Raw genomic sequence first — 18,868 nt, 5'->3', positions numbered from 1 at the left:
TTGAGCAATATATGAAAAGTTCAGATGCAAAACCAGCTAAAAGTCACCTCATGTCAAAAATGAGATAATGATGCTGAGTGAATGCTTTTGATACATAGTATACGTCCATCAAATACTTTTACTTCAAACTCGCTAAATCCCAGCCTCAGCTCAATTAGAAGTGCTGGAACTTACATAGAAACCTATTCATAGGAGCCTGATAAAAATGCTTATTTTAAAGAAATACGTAAGATGGATTTAGAGGCTTTTGCATCTTAACTCTTCGTATATTCACACACGGTTTGGTTACAAAAGACAACCATATTCTATAACCACCGAAGTGACTACCTTAACATTTAGGAGATAAAACACATTTGGGTGATGAGATAAGAAGAATATGTTCTAAAAATGTTTTGGTAACGTTCCCATTAAGTTACATTATTTCTAAATGTTCTACGAAAGTTCAAAACATTCTTTTTTTTTTTAAATGTGTCCCTGGACCACAAAACCAGTTTTTAACAGCACAGGTATACTTGTAGCAATAGCCAAAAATACATTGTATGGGTCAAAATTATCGATTTATCTTTTATGCCAAAAATCATTAGGATATTAAGTAAAGATCATGTTCCATGAAGATATTTTGTAAATAATATATCATAAATGAATTTTTCACTAGTAATATGCATTGCTATGAACGTCATTTGGACAACTTTAAAGGCGATTTTCTCAATATTTGGATTCCGGATTTTCAAATAGTTGTATCTCGGCTAAATATTGTCCTGTCCTAACAAACCATAATGGAAAGCTTATTTATTCAAATGATGTATAAATTTCAATTGCAAAAAACAGACCCTTATGACTGTTTTTGTGGTCCAGGGTCACAAATATTTGAAAACATTTTTTGTATGCAAATGTTGAGGGAACATTCGATTTTGTAATTTTCCTAACATTATGGAACTGTTACTTTTAAATGTTTTCGGGAACGTTCTGAAACAAGTAGTATTGTTTAAAAAACATTAGATAAATGTCTGCTAATACCTTTCAGAAACAAAACATTCCATGAATGATGTATAAACAATGTTTCATGCTAATGTTTTGAGAACATTAGTAAATAACATTGACCAAACATTCTATTAACATTACGGAAGAACTTTTGTTCATTTCTTTGAGAGAACCTCGCCAGAACGTTCCTTGTTAGCTAAGAATCCATGAACTGACAATTAGTTTCACTCCTCTCAACCTTTATACATTTACACAGAGTTTCTGAACACATTCAGATGATGAAAGCAGCAGGAGTGGCTAGAAATCCCAATAGGTTGAAATAAAATCGCATTGCTTTCGATCGCAATACAGATTTAGTATGGTTATCTGTCCTCGTGTTTACAGGGCGTAACTGAAAGCCGGTTAACCTGGTTACCTGATCTCAGACAGCATCCGCTGTTGAGTACTAGTAGTCACTCTTGATAGTAAGCACAGCTATCAATCACAAACCCCGACTGAACGGATCTCTCGTGAAGCGACAGAAACGCGCAAAAGCGTGAGGCGCGTGACTGGCGCGCACATCTTTTCCAGTCAGAGCGCGCGTGGAGGATTCAGTTGCTGTCGCGCGCTGCCGCACGGACGCTCGCTCCAAACGCGCCTCCATAAACCGGAGTAAAACACTGCTTGTAACTACTTTTATTGGATGTTAAGTGAAGATCAATGTCTCTGTGGACGTGGTTGGTTAGCTCATCCTGATATTTCTGAGAGATGCCCGCATATACACGGCGCCACAGGTAAGAGAAGCGCTGAAGCTTTTGACTGGAAAGCTTTGATTGTTCGTTTCCGGTGAACAGGACAATTTTGTGTTACGCAGTTACTTTTACTGATAAATAGTACGTTTTTCATTTGGAATTATCAAATGAAATGTGCCTAAGTTAAATTAAATTTAAACATGATATGAATTAAGCTTTGCTTTTGTCAAATTCTGATATGTTTTGATGTCTTATCCAACGTTTAATATTAAATTCAAACAACAGTTTGAGCAGTTTCATCAATGTAAATCGCAATTATCCATTTCAGACTGAATCAATGTGGCGTGCAGAGCAAAATGCGCCGATATGTTGTTGTATAATGTTATATAATGTAAATATGCATGTGTCACATGCCTTATGGTATCTAGATATAAATAAGCGGAGTGAATCTCATTCATAGGGCGTTAGAGCGGTTTAGTTGGCATATGTTCATGATTACTTGTCATAGTCATGGGCAAATTCACTTTAATGGCACATTATGCAGATGAGCATTTCATTAGATTTGGATAATGAGATTTGTTGTCTTGCATTGCCATTTTTAGATGCGTTTCATGTTATTGCACTGTATGCAATGTTAAGCTTGCATAATGCTTTGTGTATATTAAGTATTAATGCATTTCAGATTTTTTTTTCTTTCCAAAATTGGCAAGAAGCAGTTCACATCTTTATAATTTAGCAGATCACATGATTTGTATTAGTATGTGTTACGGCCAGGGTTAAGATGTGATATAGTGTTACAGTCGTGTATGTGCTGAAGTCGGTCCCACAGCGGCTCCTGAGTCAAGCATGACATGCAGAGCAAATGTAGGAGTGGGAATGAACAGGATTAGCATAAATGAATTTTTTTTAGAGTAGAGTTGTGGGAACATCGTCTCACCTTATCATCAAAATTCCAGAACTGGGATTTTGAGTGTCACATTCCCCCGTCGCTTCAGGAGAGATTGACTGTGTGAGGATGGAGAGGTTGATCAGGCGCTCAGGAAATTGCTGAATTCTCATATTTGTCGTGGATTTACTACTTATGGAAAAAGTAGTTTGGAAAACATCATATAGAGATGTTTGAGAGAGTTTGAATCAGGGCAGTGGTGTGTATACATTTATACTTAGTGATGTTTTGCTCGTACTTCAGTGCAACTATTAAAGGAATAGTTCAGCCAAAAAAAAAAAAAAAAGTGCTGAAAATGTATTCATCCACAGGCTATCCAAGATGTAAATGAGTTTGTTTCTTCATCTGTTTTGGAGAAATGTGTTGTTCCATCACGGTCTCACCAATGGATGCTCTGCAGTGAATGGGTGCCGTCAGAATGAGAGTCTAAACAGCTGATAAAAACAACACAATAATCCACAAGTAATCCACACCACTCCAGTCCATCAGTTAACGTCTTTTGAAGCCAAAAGCTGTGTTTGTAAGAAACAAGTCTAGCATTAAAGTGTTTTAACTTCAAACCATTGCTTCCAGCCAGTCTATAATCTAAAATAATGCTTCCTCCAGTGAAAAAATTCATCTTCTGTTGTCTCTCACATCACAATCTAGCCACAATGTTTGTTTAGAGCCGTTTTGACGTTTTGACTTTTTCTCCTGATTCAGACAAGATGACTTTTTAACTGTAGAAAGCAATATTACGGATAGAAGACTTGTATTTTAGCCGAAAGCAACCATTTGAAAAGTCTTAATAATGGATTTATACAGACACGCAGCTTTTGTCTTCTCAAGATGTTAACTGATGGACTGGAGTGGTGTGGATTACTTGTGAATTATTGTGATGTTTTTATCAGATGTTTGGACTTTCATTCTGACGGCACCCATTCACTGCAGAGGATTCATTGGTGAGCAAGTCAAAGCTAAATGTCAGTTCAATTTCATTTGTAAATCTGTTCCCGTTAAGAAACACAAAAACCTAAAACTCAAAAACTATACAGACATATTTAAGAACATAAAAAATAACACAACATTACTAAAACTGTAACTAAAACCAAAACGAAAACAAAAACATTTCATTCAAAATGTTACAAAAACTCTAATATAATATAGCTGCAATCAGCAATTACCAGGGTTCAAGCGCTTAAGTCATTTTAGCACATGTGAAAAAAGACATTATTTAGCACCACATAAATGAAGCATTTTTGGCAAATCCAGGTAATTTACCATAGAAATATTATTTTTTTTAATAATATAGCCCATCATAGCGCAAGCCCTGGTCCGATCTCCTTAAAACTTTGCATGCTTGTTTAGAATCACCAGTTGCATGTGCTGGGTTTTGTGAAGTTTTGAGTTTTCCTTTAGGCTTTATAGGGTTTTGGGTACATTTGGACAGGCCTCTTTTCTAAACGACCCCATTATAGCTTTTTTTTTTTTCAAAGGGTAAAGTTCAGCATTTTTTTTTTAATAATTATTGACCTAGAGAGTCCAGAGAATTATACTCCAGTGGTTTTCGTCCCTTTGCGACGATGGTTTGGAAGTTAAACTTTTTTTGGATAATTATTGATATTCACTCCAGAAAATCTTTCTGCACTGGTTCCAATTGGGCAAAAAACCTTGGACTAGTTTGCAAAAGTAGGTTTAAAAAAAAATCCAAAATTCCTGAAAATTGCACCAGCTCATGATTTAATCTGAGGCATAAAACACTTGAGTCTGTGGCTGACGATTTAGGAGTTATGAGCGATTTTGTACTTTTGATCGCTGTAGCGCCCCCGTCAGGCTGATTGGGGTGAGCCTTGGTGATGTTGTAGGGGGTGTGAGTACTACCATCCCTCCAAGTTTCAAGTGTCTACGACTTATGGTTTGGTCTGCACCATCAGTTTTATGTGGAGATTGTTGATCCTTGGCCATTCTAACAATTACAATATAGTTAGCAAATACAATAATGAAGCTAAAATAACACTGATTCTCACCTGTATATACAACTTTGCTTGGTCATCCTTGTGTTCAGTATTCATAAATATAATATGACTTCACTTGAAGGCCATATAAGTGATTAATGATTTTCAACTGTTAATTGCCTTGTTTTATCGCTCAGCAGGTGAAGATAATGCATCCCATCATTTAGTAAAGTTCCAGCACATCTGTTGTATAATTTGTGTCTGGAGCAGTTTATTGTACTGTAAGCCTTAAATATTAACAATGAATATAGTGATGCTTGGCTTTGCAATCTAATTACAGTGTTTAGACATGTGTCATAGGACAGACCAGCAGTCTAGTTAAGACATTACTAACCCCTGAGTAACAGTTGGGTTGAGAGGTTGTGCTGAATGACGGCCATATTCTGTCCTACTGAAGGTCAGAAACAAGATAACTATGCCACCCCAGGGACACGGGGCTATCATCATTGATGGCCTTCCTATGGCACTAACTCCATCAGTCTTACAGGCTTGATTGGCCATCAATCACATTATCTCTGGACGGCGCGGTGGGAGAGATGTCATGTTGCTCTACGCGTCCGTCTCTCCATCTCTCACCGAGTAGAGGATGAATCTCTCTGGCTCTTTCTGCATTTTTAGCTGTGTGGGATTCAGCTTGATTTCATTTTTCTTGCTTTTCTGTCTTGACCTTTGGGTTCTTTGCAAACTTGAGTGACAAATCCTGCAGAAAGTGTGACAGCTGATCCATTATTTCTCCTCATATGTCCTCCCCAGTGTATAAGCCCTCACTTGAATGAAAGATCCTTTGGGATTTTGCACTGTTGTAAGAAGAGAGTTTCTGGATTGAGGTGTTCCTGTCAGGTCAGAGTTACCGTAATTTTGTAAAGATGACAACTGAGAAGTAATACCGACTGGCTCTGATTTTTTTATGATTGTTTTGTTATAATTCAAAAGAGGGCATTGATTTCTAAAGGTAAGAGTTCTCAGTTTTCTTCTGTATGAAATCGGTTTTATTTTTTCCCCGAATTCTGTTTTTCATTTTTCTGGATTCCATTTTTAATGGCTTGATTAATTTTTAATCTTCAAAACAAATGTCTAATCAACTAAAATTACATTTTTATAATTTATTAAAAGTTTGAGAATAAAAGGGACCTTTGAATTCTGTTTAGATGTTTGTTTGTTTGTTTGTTTGCTTTTCTAAATTCTGTTTTTCCATTAACCTTTATTTGGATTCAATTTTTAATGGCATAATTAATTTTCAACTGTATTTCTAATCAAATAAATTCATTACACTGTTACAATTTTAAAATGTATTAAAATTAAGAGTGGCCTTTGAAATCTGTTTCATTATTTTTCCCCAAAATTCTTTTTTTTTTTTTTTTTTTTTCTGGATTTGATTTTTGGTCTGTTTCATTTCCCCCCAAATTCTGTGTGTGTTTTATTTATTTATTTTTTTTCTGGATTCCATTTTTAATCATCAAAACATATTTCTAATCAATTAAATTGAATAAACTTTTACAATTGTATAATTTATTCAAACTTTAACAGTAGGAGGAGCTTTTAACATGTTTAATTTTTCCCCAAATTCTTTTTTTCATTTTATTTTATTTATTTTATCCTCCTAGATTCCATTTTTAATGGCTTAATTCTTTTTGTTAACCATCAAAATATGTCTAATTAAATGAATTTAAATTTCATTGAAAACATTTACAATTTTATAATTTATTAAAACTTTAACAATATGTGATGCCTTTGAAATTCTTTTTTTTTTTTTTCTTCAAATTCTGTTTTGTCTATTTTAATTCTGGATTTTGTGATTTATGATTTAATGCGAATGCATCATCAAAAATGTTGCTAATCAAATGAATTAATAAAACTTTATTTAATTAACTTTTAAAAATGTAAACACATTTTTAAGATTTATAAATCAAACATTTTATAAAATCAAATTTTAGGTTTTATTTTAGGAAACAATAGTGATACATTTCTGTCATCATCTCTTCAAGTTAAACATTTTGGCGGGCCTTATGATTTTGATCTATTCATACAAATTGTCAAATTCTTTGACTTTCATACTGTCAATTTTTACGGTTATCAAGGTAACGATGACCCCTGCGTCTCACTGCTGTTTCCAGATGCCAGCAGATGGGCAGCAGGTGGCTTGTTCTCCCTGACTGACTAAATCTGATGTGCTCCCTGGCTCAGGTGCATTATGGGATTTGGAGTCTGTGCTGTCATATTTGATTCGGGCTCATCTCTGTATTCTCTTGCATCTTCGTGCATACAATGAATGTGGGTGTCCTTATGAATGAGAACTCGAGCTGTTTCTGTAGATCTGTGTGTTTGTAGGTCTTTAGGCTGAATGTAAACACTGATATTTGATGCTTCCTCAGTTTGAGTAGTCTGTAGTTCTTAATAAGCAGATTAGCCACAGAAAAAATAATGTTCATTAATGATATCCTATCAAATGAAGATGCATTACTCATCACAGTCCACATTTTTGCTGGCAGTGAGAATCCATTTATTGCGCTTATTGTGTTTGGATGCTTAAATGAACATTAAACGATCATTCTGTCATCATTTACTCACCTTCATATCATTTCAAACCTGTGTGACTTTCTGTGTGTCTCTTTTCACAGCTGTTTTTAGGTGATAATTTGTCTTAGTTCGCTCAAATCTATCACAAATGGTTGTAATTTACATTACGGTCTTGTGCTTTGATTATTATTATATCAATCACTGCATGTTCAGGGTTGCGGGAGTGACTTGTGTATTTTGTACATGATATATTTAGGGAATCATTCTCGTAGATAAACACAGTTGTCTTTCTTGAAGGTTTGCAGTGTGTTTATGACCCTAGATTCATAATTAGAGCTTCTCTCTAGTGGAAGGAAACTTAAATTAGTCAGATTGGGGTCATTTTTTTAAAAAATGTTTGGTGACCGAAGCCAGTGAGAAACTGACCTGCTAAGAGTTGACCTAATGAATATATTAATTTTCATTAGATTTTAAAATGTGCAGGAATGTGTTCCAGCCTCATGACGGACTAGATGAATGAGGTTAAAGTGCTAGTTAAAATGTAAGTGCTATTCACAGGGTTCGTACAAGGTGCTTAAAGTACTTGAAGTACTTAAATTTGACTTTTTGAAATTTAATGCCTGGAAAACCCTTGAAAATAGCAGTATTCCTGTAGAGGTACTTGAAAAGTACTTGAATTATTGAAAGACAATGTGTCTATGAAGTAAGTGTTTCATTTTTGAATAAGCGCATATCTCTTGATGCAAGGTTAACACTGCAGCCCCTCTGATGCTGACCTTATGTAGCCCCTTTTCAGCGCTGCTATAAACATTACAATGCTTATGATCATCAATAAATAAACTTCACCTGCTAGAATTCATCTTCCACACCATGCCACAATAGACTAATACAATGAGACACAACAATGATTTCTCAAATATTTATTACAATACACTGATAAATGTTACATTCACCTAAATGGTATAAGATGATGAGATAATGGATGCTTTCAACTGATTCCTATTGAACTGTCAGCAACTGAACTGCAGTGCTCAAACTATTTCAAATATAGTGAATTAAGATACAAACTCCATCATAATGAACAATGTGTCCATCTAACATGTATTTTGAGCTGCAGCTCGTCATATTAATGGAGTGTATCACTAGTTAGCAGTAAACCGGATACCTCACCTCAATATTTCTGTAGATTTGTGTTGCATTTATTTTTGTAATGGAAATATTGATATTTTATTAAAAAGATTTTTATTATTTTATTAAACTAGCGAGCTAAGCCAGTAGTATTACAGACAGTGTCTGTAAACGATTCAGTTGATTAAGTCATTTACGCTGGAACCGTTGATTCAAACTCGTGACTTTGATCATTCAGTTCAAGCGATTCACTGGCAAAAACCAGAACATGTGACTTCAGATCGCGAATCATTTCTTTTAGATTTGAACACCAAATCGTGGCAAGGCACAAGGCAGATTTTTTAATTATTCAGATTTTTTACCTGAATATAATATTCCTGTATGTGCCGATGAATATGCGATTGTTTTCAATGCCATTCCCTCTGGTGTGTATTTTCTGTTGCAAGGTTCTACATTTCCATGGCCGTGTTCTTACTCTCTGAATTTAACTGACACAATGATTGGAGGTGTTCGTTTTTCTGCAGATTGTCGGAAAAATAACTAGAAAATCAGAGCTCTCTTCCAGGCTGAGATAACAACAATTCCCTGCGTAATACCGTATTGGAATAATATTGTGGAGAATATACCTTGGGAGAAAGTATGGACCTTGCCTTATAAGTATCTGCTTACCAATAAAGTAAAAGAAATGACATTTAAACTGATTCACAAATGTTACCCGACTAAAGTCTTTCTTAGGAAATATAAGCCTGACATTGAAGTGAACTGCAGTTTTTGTCTTCATTCATTTGTTTTGGCAATGCACCCACACAGAGAAATTTTGGTCTGATTTTTTGGTGTTTATTCAATCTTATTTTGTAAGTGACTTCGCATTTTGTTTTAAAGATGCTTTGTTTGGATTATTTGAATATTCTAAGGAGAATACAGGAAAATATTACATAATTAATTTATGTTTTCTGTTGGCTAAATTTCACGTTCATAAAAGTTTACTGGCTCTAAACCTCTTTTTTCTTTGTTCAAAGTGGACTTGGATAAGTATGTAGAAACTATCCAAAGTTCTGCTAATTTGAAAGCTATGAAAACTGTATCTCTGTATTCATCCTTTGTGTCATCTTAAGATGTCATTTTATTACCCTTTTTTTTCTTTGTCTGTTACCCAGGCAACAAATCTCTGTATTTTTGTTTGTTTGTTTGTTTGTTTGTTTGTTTTTGTTTTTTAATTTATTTTGTCTGTAATTGTACTGTTTTGTTGTTTTGGATATCTGCAATGATAAATGAATAAAAAAAAAAAAAAACGAGAGACAAACCGAGAAAAAAAAAGAACTTCAAATCGTGTATCGTGAATCATTTGATTTAGATCGGGAGAATGATTCGGGTTCATGAATCATTTCGCAAATTGAACGATTCGCGATCCGCGCTCTGATTCCTTATCTAACATGATGGTTCGCGAATCATATTCAGATCGGGACTTTGGAGTGCGGATCATGAATCATTTCACGGATCCCGAATCATTTAGATCGGAACCTCGGAGCGGGTTCGCGAATCATTTGATTCAGATCGCGACTTCGAGCGCATATCACGAATCATTTGATTCAGATTGGGCGATGTTCATACTATCCATCATAAATTCTATGTGATAGTAGTAATTTTTCAATACTGTTTAGGGCAGATAGGGTGGATAGTATGCACATGGTGGAACTTTGGTGCGTGGATCGCAAATCGTTTAATTCAGATCCGAACTGCGTGTTCGCGAATCATTAGATTCGATTCAGAGCGGTTCGCAAATGTTTTTTCGTTTTTTGTTTTGTTTTTTTTTTTTAAATTTTTTTTTTAAACAGTAGAAAAGATGAAGCCATTAAGACAGTACAGCTATAAAAACAAAACAAAGAAAAGGTAAAGAATAAAAGGATACACAAATACAAATCTCTTAAGAAAATAATCATGGTTTTACTATAGTAAAATTGTAGTAACCATGTTTTTTTTTTTTTTTTTTTTTTTTTTTTTTTTTTTTTTTTTTTGTTTTTTGTATAACCACAGTTTTACTACAAATACCAAATCGTGTATCGTGAATCATTTGATTTAGATCGGGAGAATGATTCGGGTTCATGAATCATTTCGCGAATTGAATGATTCGCGATCCGCGCCCGTGATCGGACGTTATGGTTCACGAATCATTGTTCAGATCGGAACTTTGGAGTGTGGATCGCGAATCATTTGATTCAGATTGCGAGCTCGGAACGGGTTTACAAAACATTTCGCGAATTGAACGATTCGCGCTCCGATTCTTTATCTGACACGATGGTTCGCAAATCATTATTCAGATCGGGACTTTTGAGCACGGATCGCGAATCATTCATCCGAACTTCGGAGCGGGTTCGCGAATCATTTGATTCAGATCGGGAGTTCGGAGCGGGTTTATGAATCATTTCGTGAATTGAACGATTCGCGATCCGCGCTCTGATTCCTTATCTGACATGATGGTTCGCGAATCATTATTCAGATCGGGACTTTAGAGTGCGGATCACGAATCATTTCGCGAATCGCGAATCATTTAGTTTGGAACTTCAGAGCGGGTTCACGAATCATTTGATTTAGATCGGATACTCGAAGCGGGTTCGCGAATCATTTGATTCAGATCGGAAGTTCGGAGCGGGTTTACGAATCATTTCGCAAATTGAACGATTCGCGATCCGCGCTCTGATTCCTTATCTAACATGATGGTTCGCGAATCATATTCAGATCGGGACTTTGGAGTGCGGATCATGAATCATTTCACGGATCCCGAATCATTTAGATCGGAACCTCGGAGCGGGTTCGCGAATCATTTGATTCAGATCGCGACTTCGAGCGCATATCACGAATCATTTGATTCAGATTGGGCGATGTTCATACTATCCATCATAAATTCTATGTGATAGTAGTAATTTTTCAATACTGTTTAGGGCAGATAGGGTGGATAGTATGCACATGGTGGAACTTTGGTGCGTGGATCGCAAATCGTTTAATTCAGATCCGAACTGCGTGTTCGCGAATCATTAGATTCGATTCAGAGCGGTTCGCAAATGTTTTTTCGTTTTTTGTTTTTTTTTTTTTTTTTTTTTTTTTTTTTCAGATTTTTTTTTTAAACAGTAGAAAAGATGAAGCCATTAAGACAGTACAGCTATAAAAACAAAACAAAGAAAAGGTAAAGAATAAAAGGATACACAAATACAAATCTCTTAAGAAAATAATCATGGTTTTACTATAGTAAAATTGTAGTAACCATGTTTTTTTTTTGCTTTTTTTTTGTTTTTTGTATAACCACAGTTTTACTACAAATACCATAGTTAAACTATGGTTTGTGTGGCAAAACCATGGTTAATTTGTGATTACGATTTAATAATTGTAACCATGTTTTGTTTTGTTTTATTTTGAGTAAAGAATGTGTTGCCAAACAAAACAAACAAAAAGTAATAAATTTACACCTTTAGAGGACACATAGGATGAATATGGAGATGCAGCTATATGTTATGTGCTTTATTTCTCTTTCTGTTTTTGTTCTTAAAGTTGAAATCATTGCATGCTTTGCACGTGCTTTATTTTTGCCATTTGTTTTATTAGTATATATTTTCATTTGTCTGTTTGTTTTTTAGAATTTAAAAGATAAGACATTATTTGATAAGTGAACACTCAGTTTGAAGTCCTTGAAAGTCAAAAAAGTAGTGCTTGAAAAGTCCTTGAAAGTCTGAATTTCCTATTTATTTCACAGCATCTGAACGAACCCTGTATTCAGTGTTTAACTCTTTTGGCCGTGGTGCTGTAGATTCAGAAACAGTTGTTCAAAAGCATGTGTTTTTACTGGATAAAGATGTTTGATATGTATGTCAGACACTAGTCCTGGCAATTAATATATAATTGTAAAAGTGCTGTACATTTCTAAGTGTAGAAAATACACAGTGTTTGTTTTGTACACTTTAAATTCAACCCAAGTCGCTTTGGATAAAAATGTCTGCCAAATACATAAATGTGTAAATGTTTATATTAAGTTCTATTCTTAATTAATATCTATATATTTCTGTACTGAATTCTGTATTATTAATCCTTAATTGAACTGGAATACATTCTGTTCTGCACATTGCAAACAATCGTCACTCACATTAAAATTTTGAAGACAGGGCATCTGTTTTGGGCCTGAAAACCAAACGATTATCTATTCTGGCATTTCTGCAGCTGGCCGTATGAGCTAGGCATGTACAGCTCAAAGGTTATAGAGAAATGCACTTGGTTTTCTCGTCTGTATATGTTTACATAAAGACGTGAGTCATATAAACTTGCTCTTTAAGGCAAGAAAGTGATGAAAAGAATAAGACAGTACGTTAGATCAAGCTGTGTCACACGACGCCATACTTTTCCCCTCCTTTCATCCTTTTCATGTTGACTCAAACTCAAAAGTCACACTTGCACCAATCCAATTTCCTCAGGCGCTGGCCGCAATCTGCTGCAAACTCCTGTTGAGCCAAAGAGTCGTCTGGACGGACGCACATCTGCCCGGATCTGATTACCGTGTGTGATTGTGTCAGAGGACGCAGATATGGCAGGATTTCCAGCGCTATCTATATGTGGAGCTTTTGGCTAGATGACCGCAGAAACATACGGTGACTTTCACCGCCAGTATCTGCTGCATCTGTGCATCAGATCTGCCTGTGTGTGTCTGTATGTATGTGGGTGGAATAATGAGAGTCTCTAGCTCTGTTCCCGAACACTTTTTGCTCTGTGCCTGCATAGGTAACTGCAGTGACTGATTTGAAACGCTCTGCGTAGGCAGCAAATCCACATGCCACACAAATAGTGCTCGTCATGTGAAGCACGTAGAATCCATTCACAGTTGACACGGTAGAGTTTGACATTCACGCACTGCAGCTAACTATGCGTCTTTATAAGTACAAACATTTAATAGGTTAAATGAAAATTTGCTAAAAATGTGCTCATCTTCAGTTTGTCCAAGATGTAGATGAGTGTGTTTCTTCATTAGATTTGTAGAAATGTGTAATTCTATTACTCTCACCAATGGATCCTCTGCAGTGAATGGGTGCCGTCAGAATGAGAGTCCAAACAGCTGATAAAAACATTGCAATAATCCACAAGTAATCCACACCACTCCAGTCCATCAGTTAACATCTTGAGAAGACAAAAGCTGCATGTTTGTAAGAAACAAATCCAACATTAAGAATGTTTTAACTAAAATGTGAGTCCGTAAAAACTTTTTTTCTGAAATAAAAAAGGACTGTTTTGGCTTGTAAATGGTGCTTGATCTCTGCAGATTGCTTTCCTGATTCAGACCAGACCACTTTTTCACTGAAGCGTTATTATGGATTATATGTGAATATATGTGTGAACTATTCCTTTAAATATAGTAATAGTCAACATTTGAAGTGGATCAAAACCTTTCATCAAAGTTGTCCTAAAACCAAAACAAAAGCTGTTCCTTATATCCTTAGTTTTTATTACACTGAAAAAAAAAAAAAAACATTCAATTAAATGTGAACATTGTGTTCCATTGAACAGTCAAATTGAATGAAATGTAATAATTTATTTAATCAGTACTTTTTGGTATGGAATGAAAAGATAATTTGGATGAGGCAAGTTTATATAGCATATTTCATACATAATGGTGATTCAAAGTGCTTTACATTTAAAGGAATTAAATATAATCATAAAGTAGTCATGATAAAATGCATAATAAATAAAATTAACATTAATAAGTCTATTTTTTTTACTTTAATCATGTAAATGTGTATATAATATGTCTATATGTGTGTATATATATGTATTATATTATTTTTGTCTTTTTATTTTACATTTTTGTTTTTCATTTGATTTATATTAAGCATTTAAAAACATAATAAATAAAATTAACAACAATAATAATTAACAATCTAATTTAATGGTTTTTATTTTTTTATAATAATTGTCAGTGTATATATATATATATATATATATTATTGTAAAAAAATATAAATAATATTCCACTAGTTCATGCAGGTTTAAACTAGGTTAAGCTTACATATTTTGATTTGATCTGAAACAATCATATTGATATGAGAGAGAGTTTGAGGGTGTGGATATTAACATAATTTTTTGTTGAAATGGATTATTCTTCACTCTGGGTTAGCAATTAGTCCTGGGTCATTGATTGTCAAGATTACACATCTTATATTTACTCTTTTTTGGACTTTTATGAGGTCACTGACATGAATTGGACATATCTATGATATACTCTTCTGTTGTATTCTGTACTCGTATCATAGCGTGTCTTTATTTTGCAGATTGCTGCTGCATGTTCAGTATGTCGTAAGCAGCGTTTTGCTTCTCTAGTTGACAAACAGCAAGAGTCAGACCCTTCTGGATGAACCATCTGGATGTTTGATATCTCTGAAGACGTTCTGCGTGCTTTCATCCTCCCAGCGAGATGCATTCGAAAAAAGAGAAAGCGACTCCAGCTCAAGGCAGTGATTTCGCAAAGCTAGAAATAAAATACTTTTAATTACCTTAATCTGAAGATTAGTGTTTCTGGGAGAGTTATTACGGTGGAATGACTTCGGTTTGAGTGGGAATAACTTGTGTTTGTAAGAGCAGCTGGATTGTTAGGCTGGTGTTTGAAAGGTGGGCAGATTTCACTGGCCTGAAGGGTAAATAATACGTCTGCCTCTCTCAAGAGCGAGTTGTTCCCTCAAACGCAGAGTGTTGCTCTGAAGAAGATGGGCCACGGGCGGCCGATGCCATCTGTGATGCCCGCTGGGAGAGGAAATTTGGAGACGGCACACAAGAAGTTTCTGAATCGCTTTCACTGGGTTTCAGGCAATTGTCCCAAATGTAGGAAATCAGCTTGAAGCGGTACAGTCGAGCATCTGAGCTTGCATTGAAGATGATGATCTGATTTCGTTTGATCTGATGAATTATTTCATCTCATACAGTGTTACTGCCACAGCGTTTCAATTATGATTTGGCTTCCAGTGATTAGGAATATAGGATACAGAAACTGAGATTAAAGCATTGTGCTTCACAGATGCTCTAGTTTTGTTTTGTGTTATAAATCCAATGCATCTCTTCATTTACAGCACTGCACTTTCACCCTTTCGTAAATGTTAAGTTCTTCCACCGCATGTTATTTCTATCTAATTTAACTGTGTTTAGTTTTTACATTATTTATTTAAGGTGTTTACATTATTTTTATTTTATTTTCATTTTTGTTTGTTTTTCAGTTAAGCTATATTCGTAGTGTCTGTTTACACTAGGTGCAAATAGCCTGCCTTGTTGGCAGAGGCTTTTTACACTAACTCCACCCACCAGTGTGTGATTGGGCTAGTGAACAATACAAAAGACTAATATCATGCTACGGCTCCAGTTGCGTAGATGGTAAAGTGTATGCCGTAGACTTTTTGATGCAGTCGACCCGAGTTCGAATCTGCCTTTTGCCAAAAAAAGTTTTTCTCCCCTTTCGAATCTCATATCACTTTGGAAATGCATTTATTTTCAGTAAAAATGAAGGAAATAATCAAAAAGTTGAGAATAAATTAGCATTTTTAACATAGTGTAAATAGAATGTATAGCTATTTTCACTTAGTGTAAATAGCCGCTGCCAATTATATTTATTGTTCAAGGTTAAAAAAAAAAAAAAAAGAGTCTCTTAAGTTTTTTGTTTTTATTTGTTTTTCAGTTTATGTATTTTATTTATTTACATTTTTACTTTTTCTGGTTAAATTATATTTAACCTTTAAGGACATTCACTGATGCAATTTTCTTTTTTATTTCTATATCATATTTATTTATTTCACATTTGTTTATTTATTTAACATATTAGTTAATTAATTAATTGATTTCATATATTTTTTTAGATTAATTATATTTACCTTTCAAGAAAATCCACTGTTAAGCATTTTTTTAAATGAATGAATGAATGAATTAATTAATTAATTAATTTGTACTTGAATAATATTTAATGTTTAAAGTTAAGTTGCAGGATAAGAAATGCATGATGTTTCCAAGTTCATTGAGTAACTGTGTTAAATAATCACAGTCTCAGTATTAATCTCGATTATATTTACCTTTCAAGGAAGTGTTAAGCAATTTTATTTATTTATTTATTTGCATTTCTGTTTGTTTTTTACTTGGATCATATTTAACATTTAAGGAAATCCACTTCATTTTTTTTCTTTTTTGAAAGTTAAATAAATGCATGATGTTTCCAAGGTCAATGAGTAATTGTGTTAAATAATCACTACCTCAGTATTAATCTCAGTCTTAATTGTGATTATAATTTTTTTTTCCATAATCAGGCAGCCTTGATGAGCATTGAAAGAATGATTTTTGCTGCTTTCACAATTTACCTAATTAAAATAAACAAAAGCAATGCAATTGCTGATCATTCTGTCACTACACTCTTAAAAATAAAGAGCTTCACGATGCCACAGAAGAGCCTTTTTTGTTGAAATGGTTCCATAAAGAAACTTTAAGTGTGGTATGTCTGACAAAATGATGGGAAAGACCGTCCCTATTTCATTGTAAAGCTCAGAGAGTGGAAAATGGTCATAAAAATGACATATTAACCTCAGTAAATCATGACTAACATATTAAGTAGACCTTATAATGTGAGAAAATAGTTATGAATAGTATGAATAAAATGTATGATGTGACCCCTCTAAGCATCCAACCGCTAAAAGCACACTGACTGTCAATAAAGTGAAAGCTTCAGTAGTTCAAAAGACTCTTTTACAGTTGTTCTGCTGCCAAAGTGAGTTTCGACCCGTTTCAATGACCTCCTTCTGTTCTTCTTCAGATAGACTCCAGCGGACTGAAGCTCTCACCGTCTCACCATGACCTTCTTCAGCTCTTTATTTACTCTCCTCCTCATCAGCAGGTAAGAGCATTCTCATCAAACTCATTTAACTATGTTTGATGTTTCTGAATTTGACTGCATCTCTTTTGCTGTTTTATTTAAGAAATAAATGCATATTGTGATAGCAAATATTCAATTGCAATATACAGCATGAATTTAGTACTGGAAAGGTAGACAGAGACAAAGGCTGATAATTTATTCCAGACGGATGGTGGTGTCAGTGAACTCTGTAAATGTGTTTTGTGAACTGATGCAAGCAGTGAAAACGATGGAAGCATTTTCACAGTCTGCTTCCTGAAAAGTGCCTGACGGTGGTATTTATAAAAACTGTGATGAACATATACCCACGCACGCAAACATACATGTGCATGAGCCTGGGGCACATGTCATCATCTCCGTCGAGGAACGTCTCTAGGCCCGATACAGTAGCAGGGAGATTAATGTATTCTGATGCTCACCTAGTTCCCGCAGCGCTTTGAATCAGACGCTTTCATGGCTCGTGTGCCTGTCGTTCCCTGAGCTCCAGACTCCAGCGGTTCCTCTGATTATTATCAATAATGGAGACGAAGGAGTGTAGGCACGCTCTTCACATGTGGTGGCCTTAGAAAATCGTCTTCTGTACATGAACACACACACATGCATTATTTACACATTAATTATTTTTTTAACAAGTCAATGTAGCTTTTATTAGGAATGTTCTTATATGAAAATTTTGTCTGATACGGATAACCGATATTTTTTTATATTTGGAAGCCAATAACCGATATATTAGCCAGTAAAACTAAATTGTTTGGTTAAATGCATCTTGAAATTGTTGCATTTATTAAAGTCATGTATTTTATTGTTGTTACTTATTTCATTATTTATTATGCAACATGAAAATAAACATATATCAGATATGAAAAGTTTGTCCGATACTAATAATTTTTTTATATTTGGAAGCTGATAACTGATGTATTGGATATGAAAATTTTGGCAGATATGATAACCGCTAAGTTTTTTTTTTAATATATATATTTGGAAGCTGATAACCAGTATATTAGCCAATAAAACTAAATCTTTTGGTTAAATGCACCTGAAACTGCTGCATTTATTAAAGTCATGTAATTTATTGTTATTTATTATGCAACATAAAATATAATATAAACATTTATTGGATATGAAAATTTTGGCAGATGCGATAACCGATGAGTTTTTTTTTTATATTTGGAAGCCGATAACCAATATATTAGCCAATAAAGCGAAATCTTTTGGTTAAATGCATCTTGAAACTGATGCATTTATTAAAATCATGTAATTTATTGCTATTATTATTTTTTTCATTATTATGCAACATGAAAAAAAAAAAACATTTATTGGATATGAAGTTTGGCCAATATCGATAACCAATAATTTTTTTTCTATATGGAAGCCGATAACTGATATATTGGCCAATAAAGCTAAATCTTTTGGTTAAATGCATTTTGAAACTGATGCATTTATTAAAGTCATGTAATTTATTGTTATTATTTATTATGCAACATGGAAAATAAACTTTTTTTTTTCGGATATGAAAACTTTGGCCGATACCGATAATCAATATTTTTTTTATATATATATATATATTTGAAAGCTGATAACTGATATATTAGCTAATGAAACTAAATCTTTTGGTTAAATGCATCTTGAAACTGATGCATTTATTAAAGTCATGTATTCT

At 34.2% G+C, this 18,868-nt stretch overlaps 1 protein-coding gene across 3 annotated transcripts in view; it reads left to right on the top strand.

Moving 5' to 3' along the window:
* The first annotated feature begins 1,454 nt into the window (after positions 1 to 1,454).
* Positions 1,455 to 18,868, top strand: part of LOC127175465 (gamma-aminobutyric acid receptor subunit pi) — a 63,219-nt gene continuing 45,805 nt past the window's right edge. For 2 of the 3 annotated variants that reach the window (XM_051126541.1, XM_051126543.1), the window contains exons 1-2: positions 1,456 to 1,754; positions 17,110 to 17,190. In XM_051126541.1, the coding sequence (XP_050982498.1) occupies positions 17,147 to 17,190 (44 nt within the window). In that variant the 5' untranslated portion in view covers positions 1,456 to 1,754; positions 17,110 to 17,146. Of the gene's footprint in view, positions 1,755 to 17,109; positions 17,191 to 18,868 lie in introns of all 3 variants that reach the window. The other variant, XM_051126542.1, reaches the window with a different exon arrangement.

This window comes from Labeo rohita, chromosome 13 (genome assembly GCF_022985175.1).
Source record: "Labeo rohita strain BAU-BD-2019 chromosome 13, IGBB_LRoh.1.0, whole genome shotgun sequence".
Taxonomy (NCBI): domain Eukaryota; kingdom Metazoa; phylum Chordata; class Actinopteri; order Cypriniformes; family Cyprinidae; genus Labeo; species Labeo rohita.
Note: the sequence above shows the minus strand (reverse complement) of the source record. Positions and strands in the feature narration are given on the sequence as shown.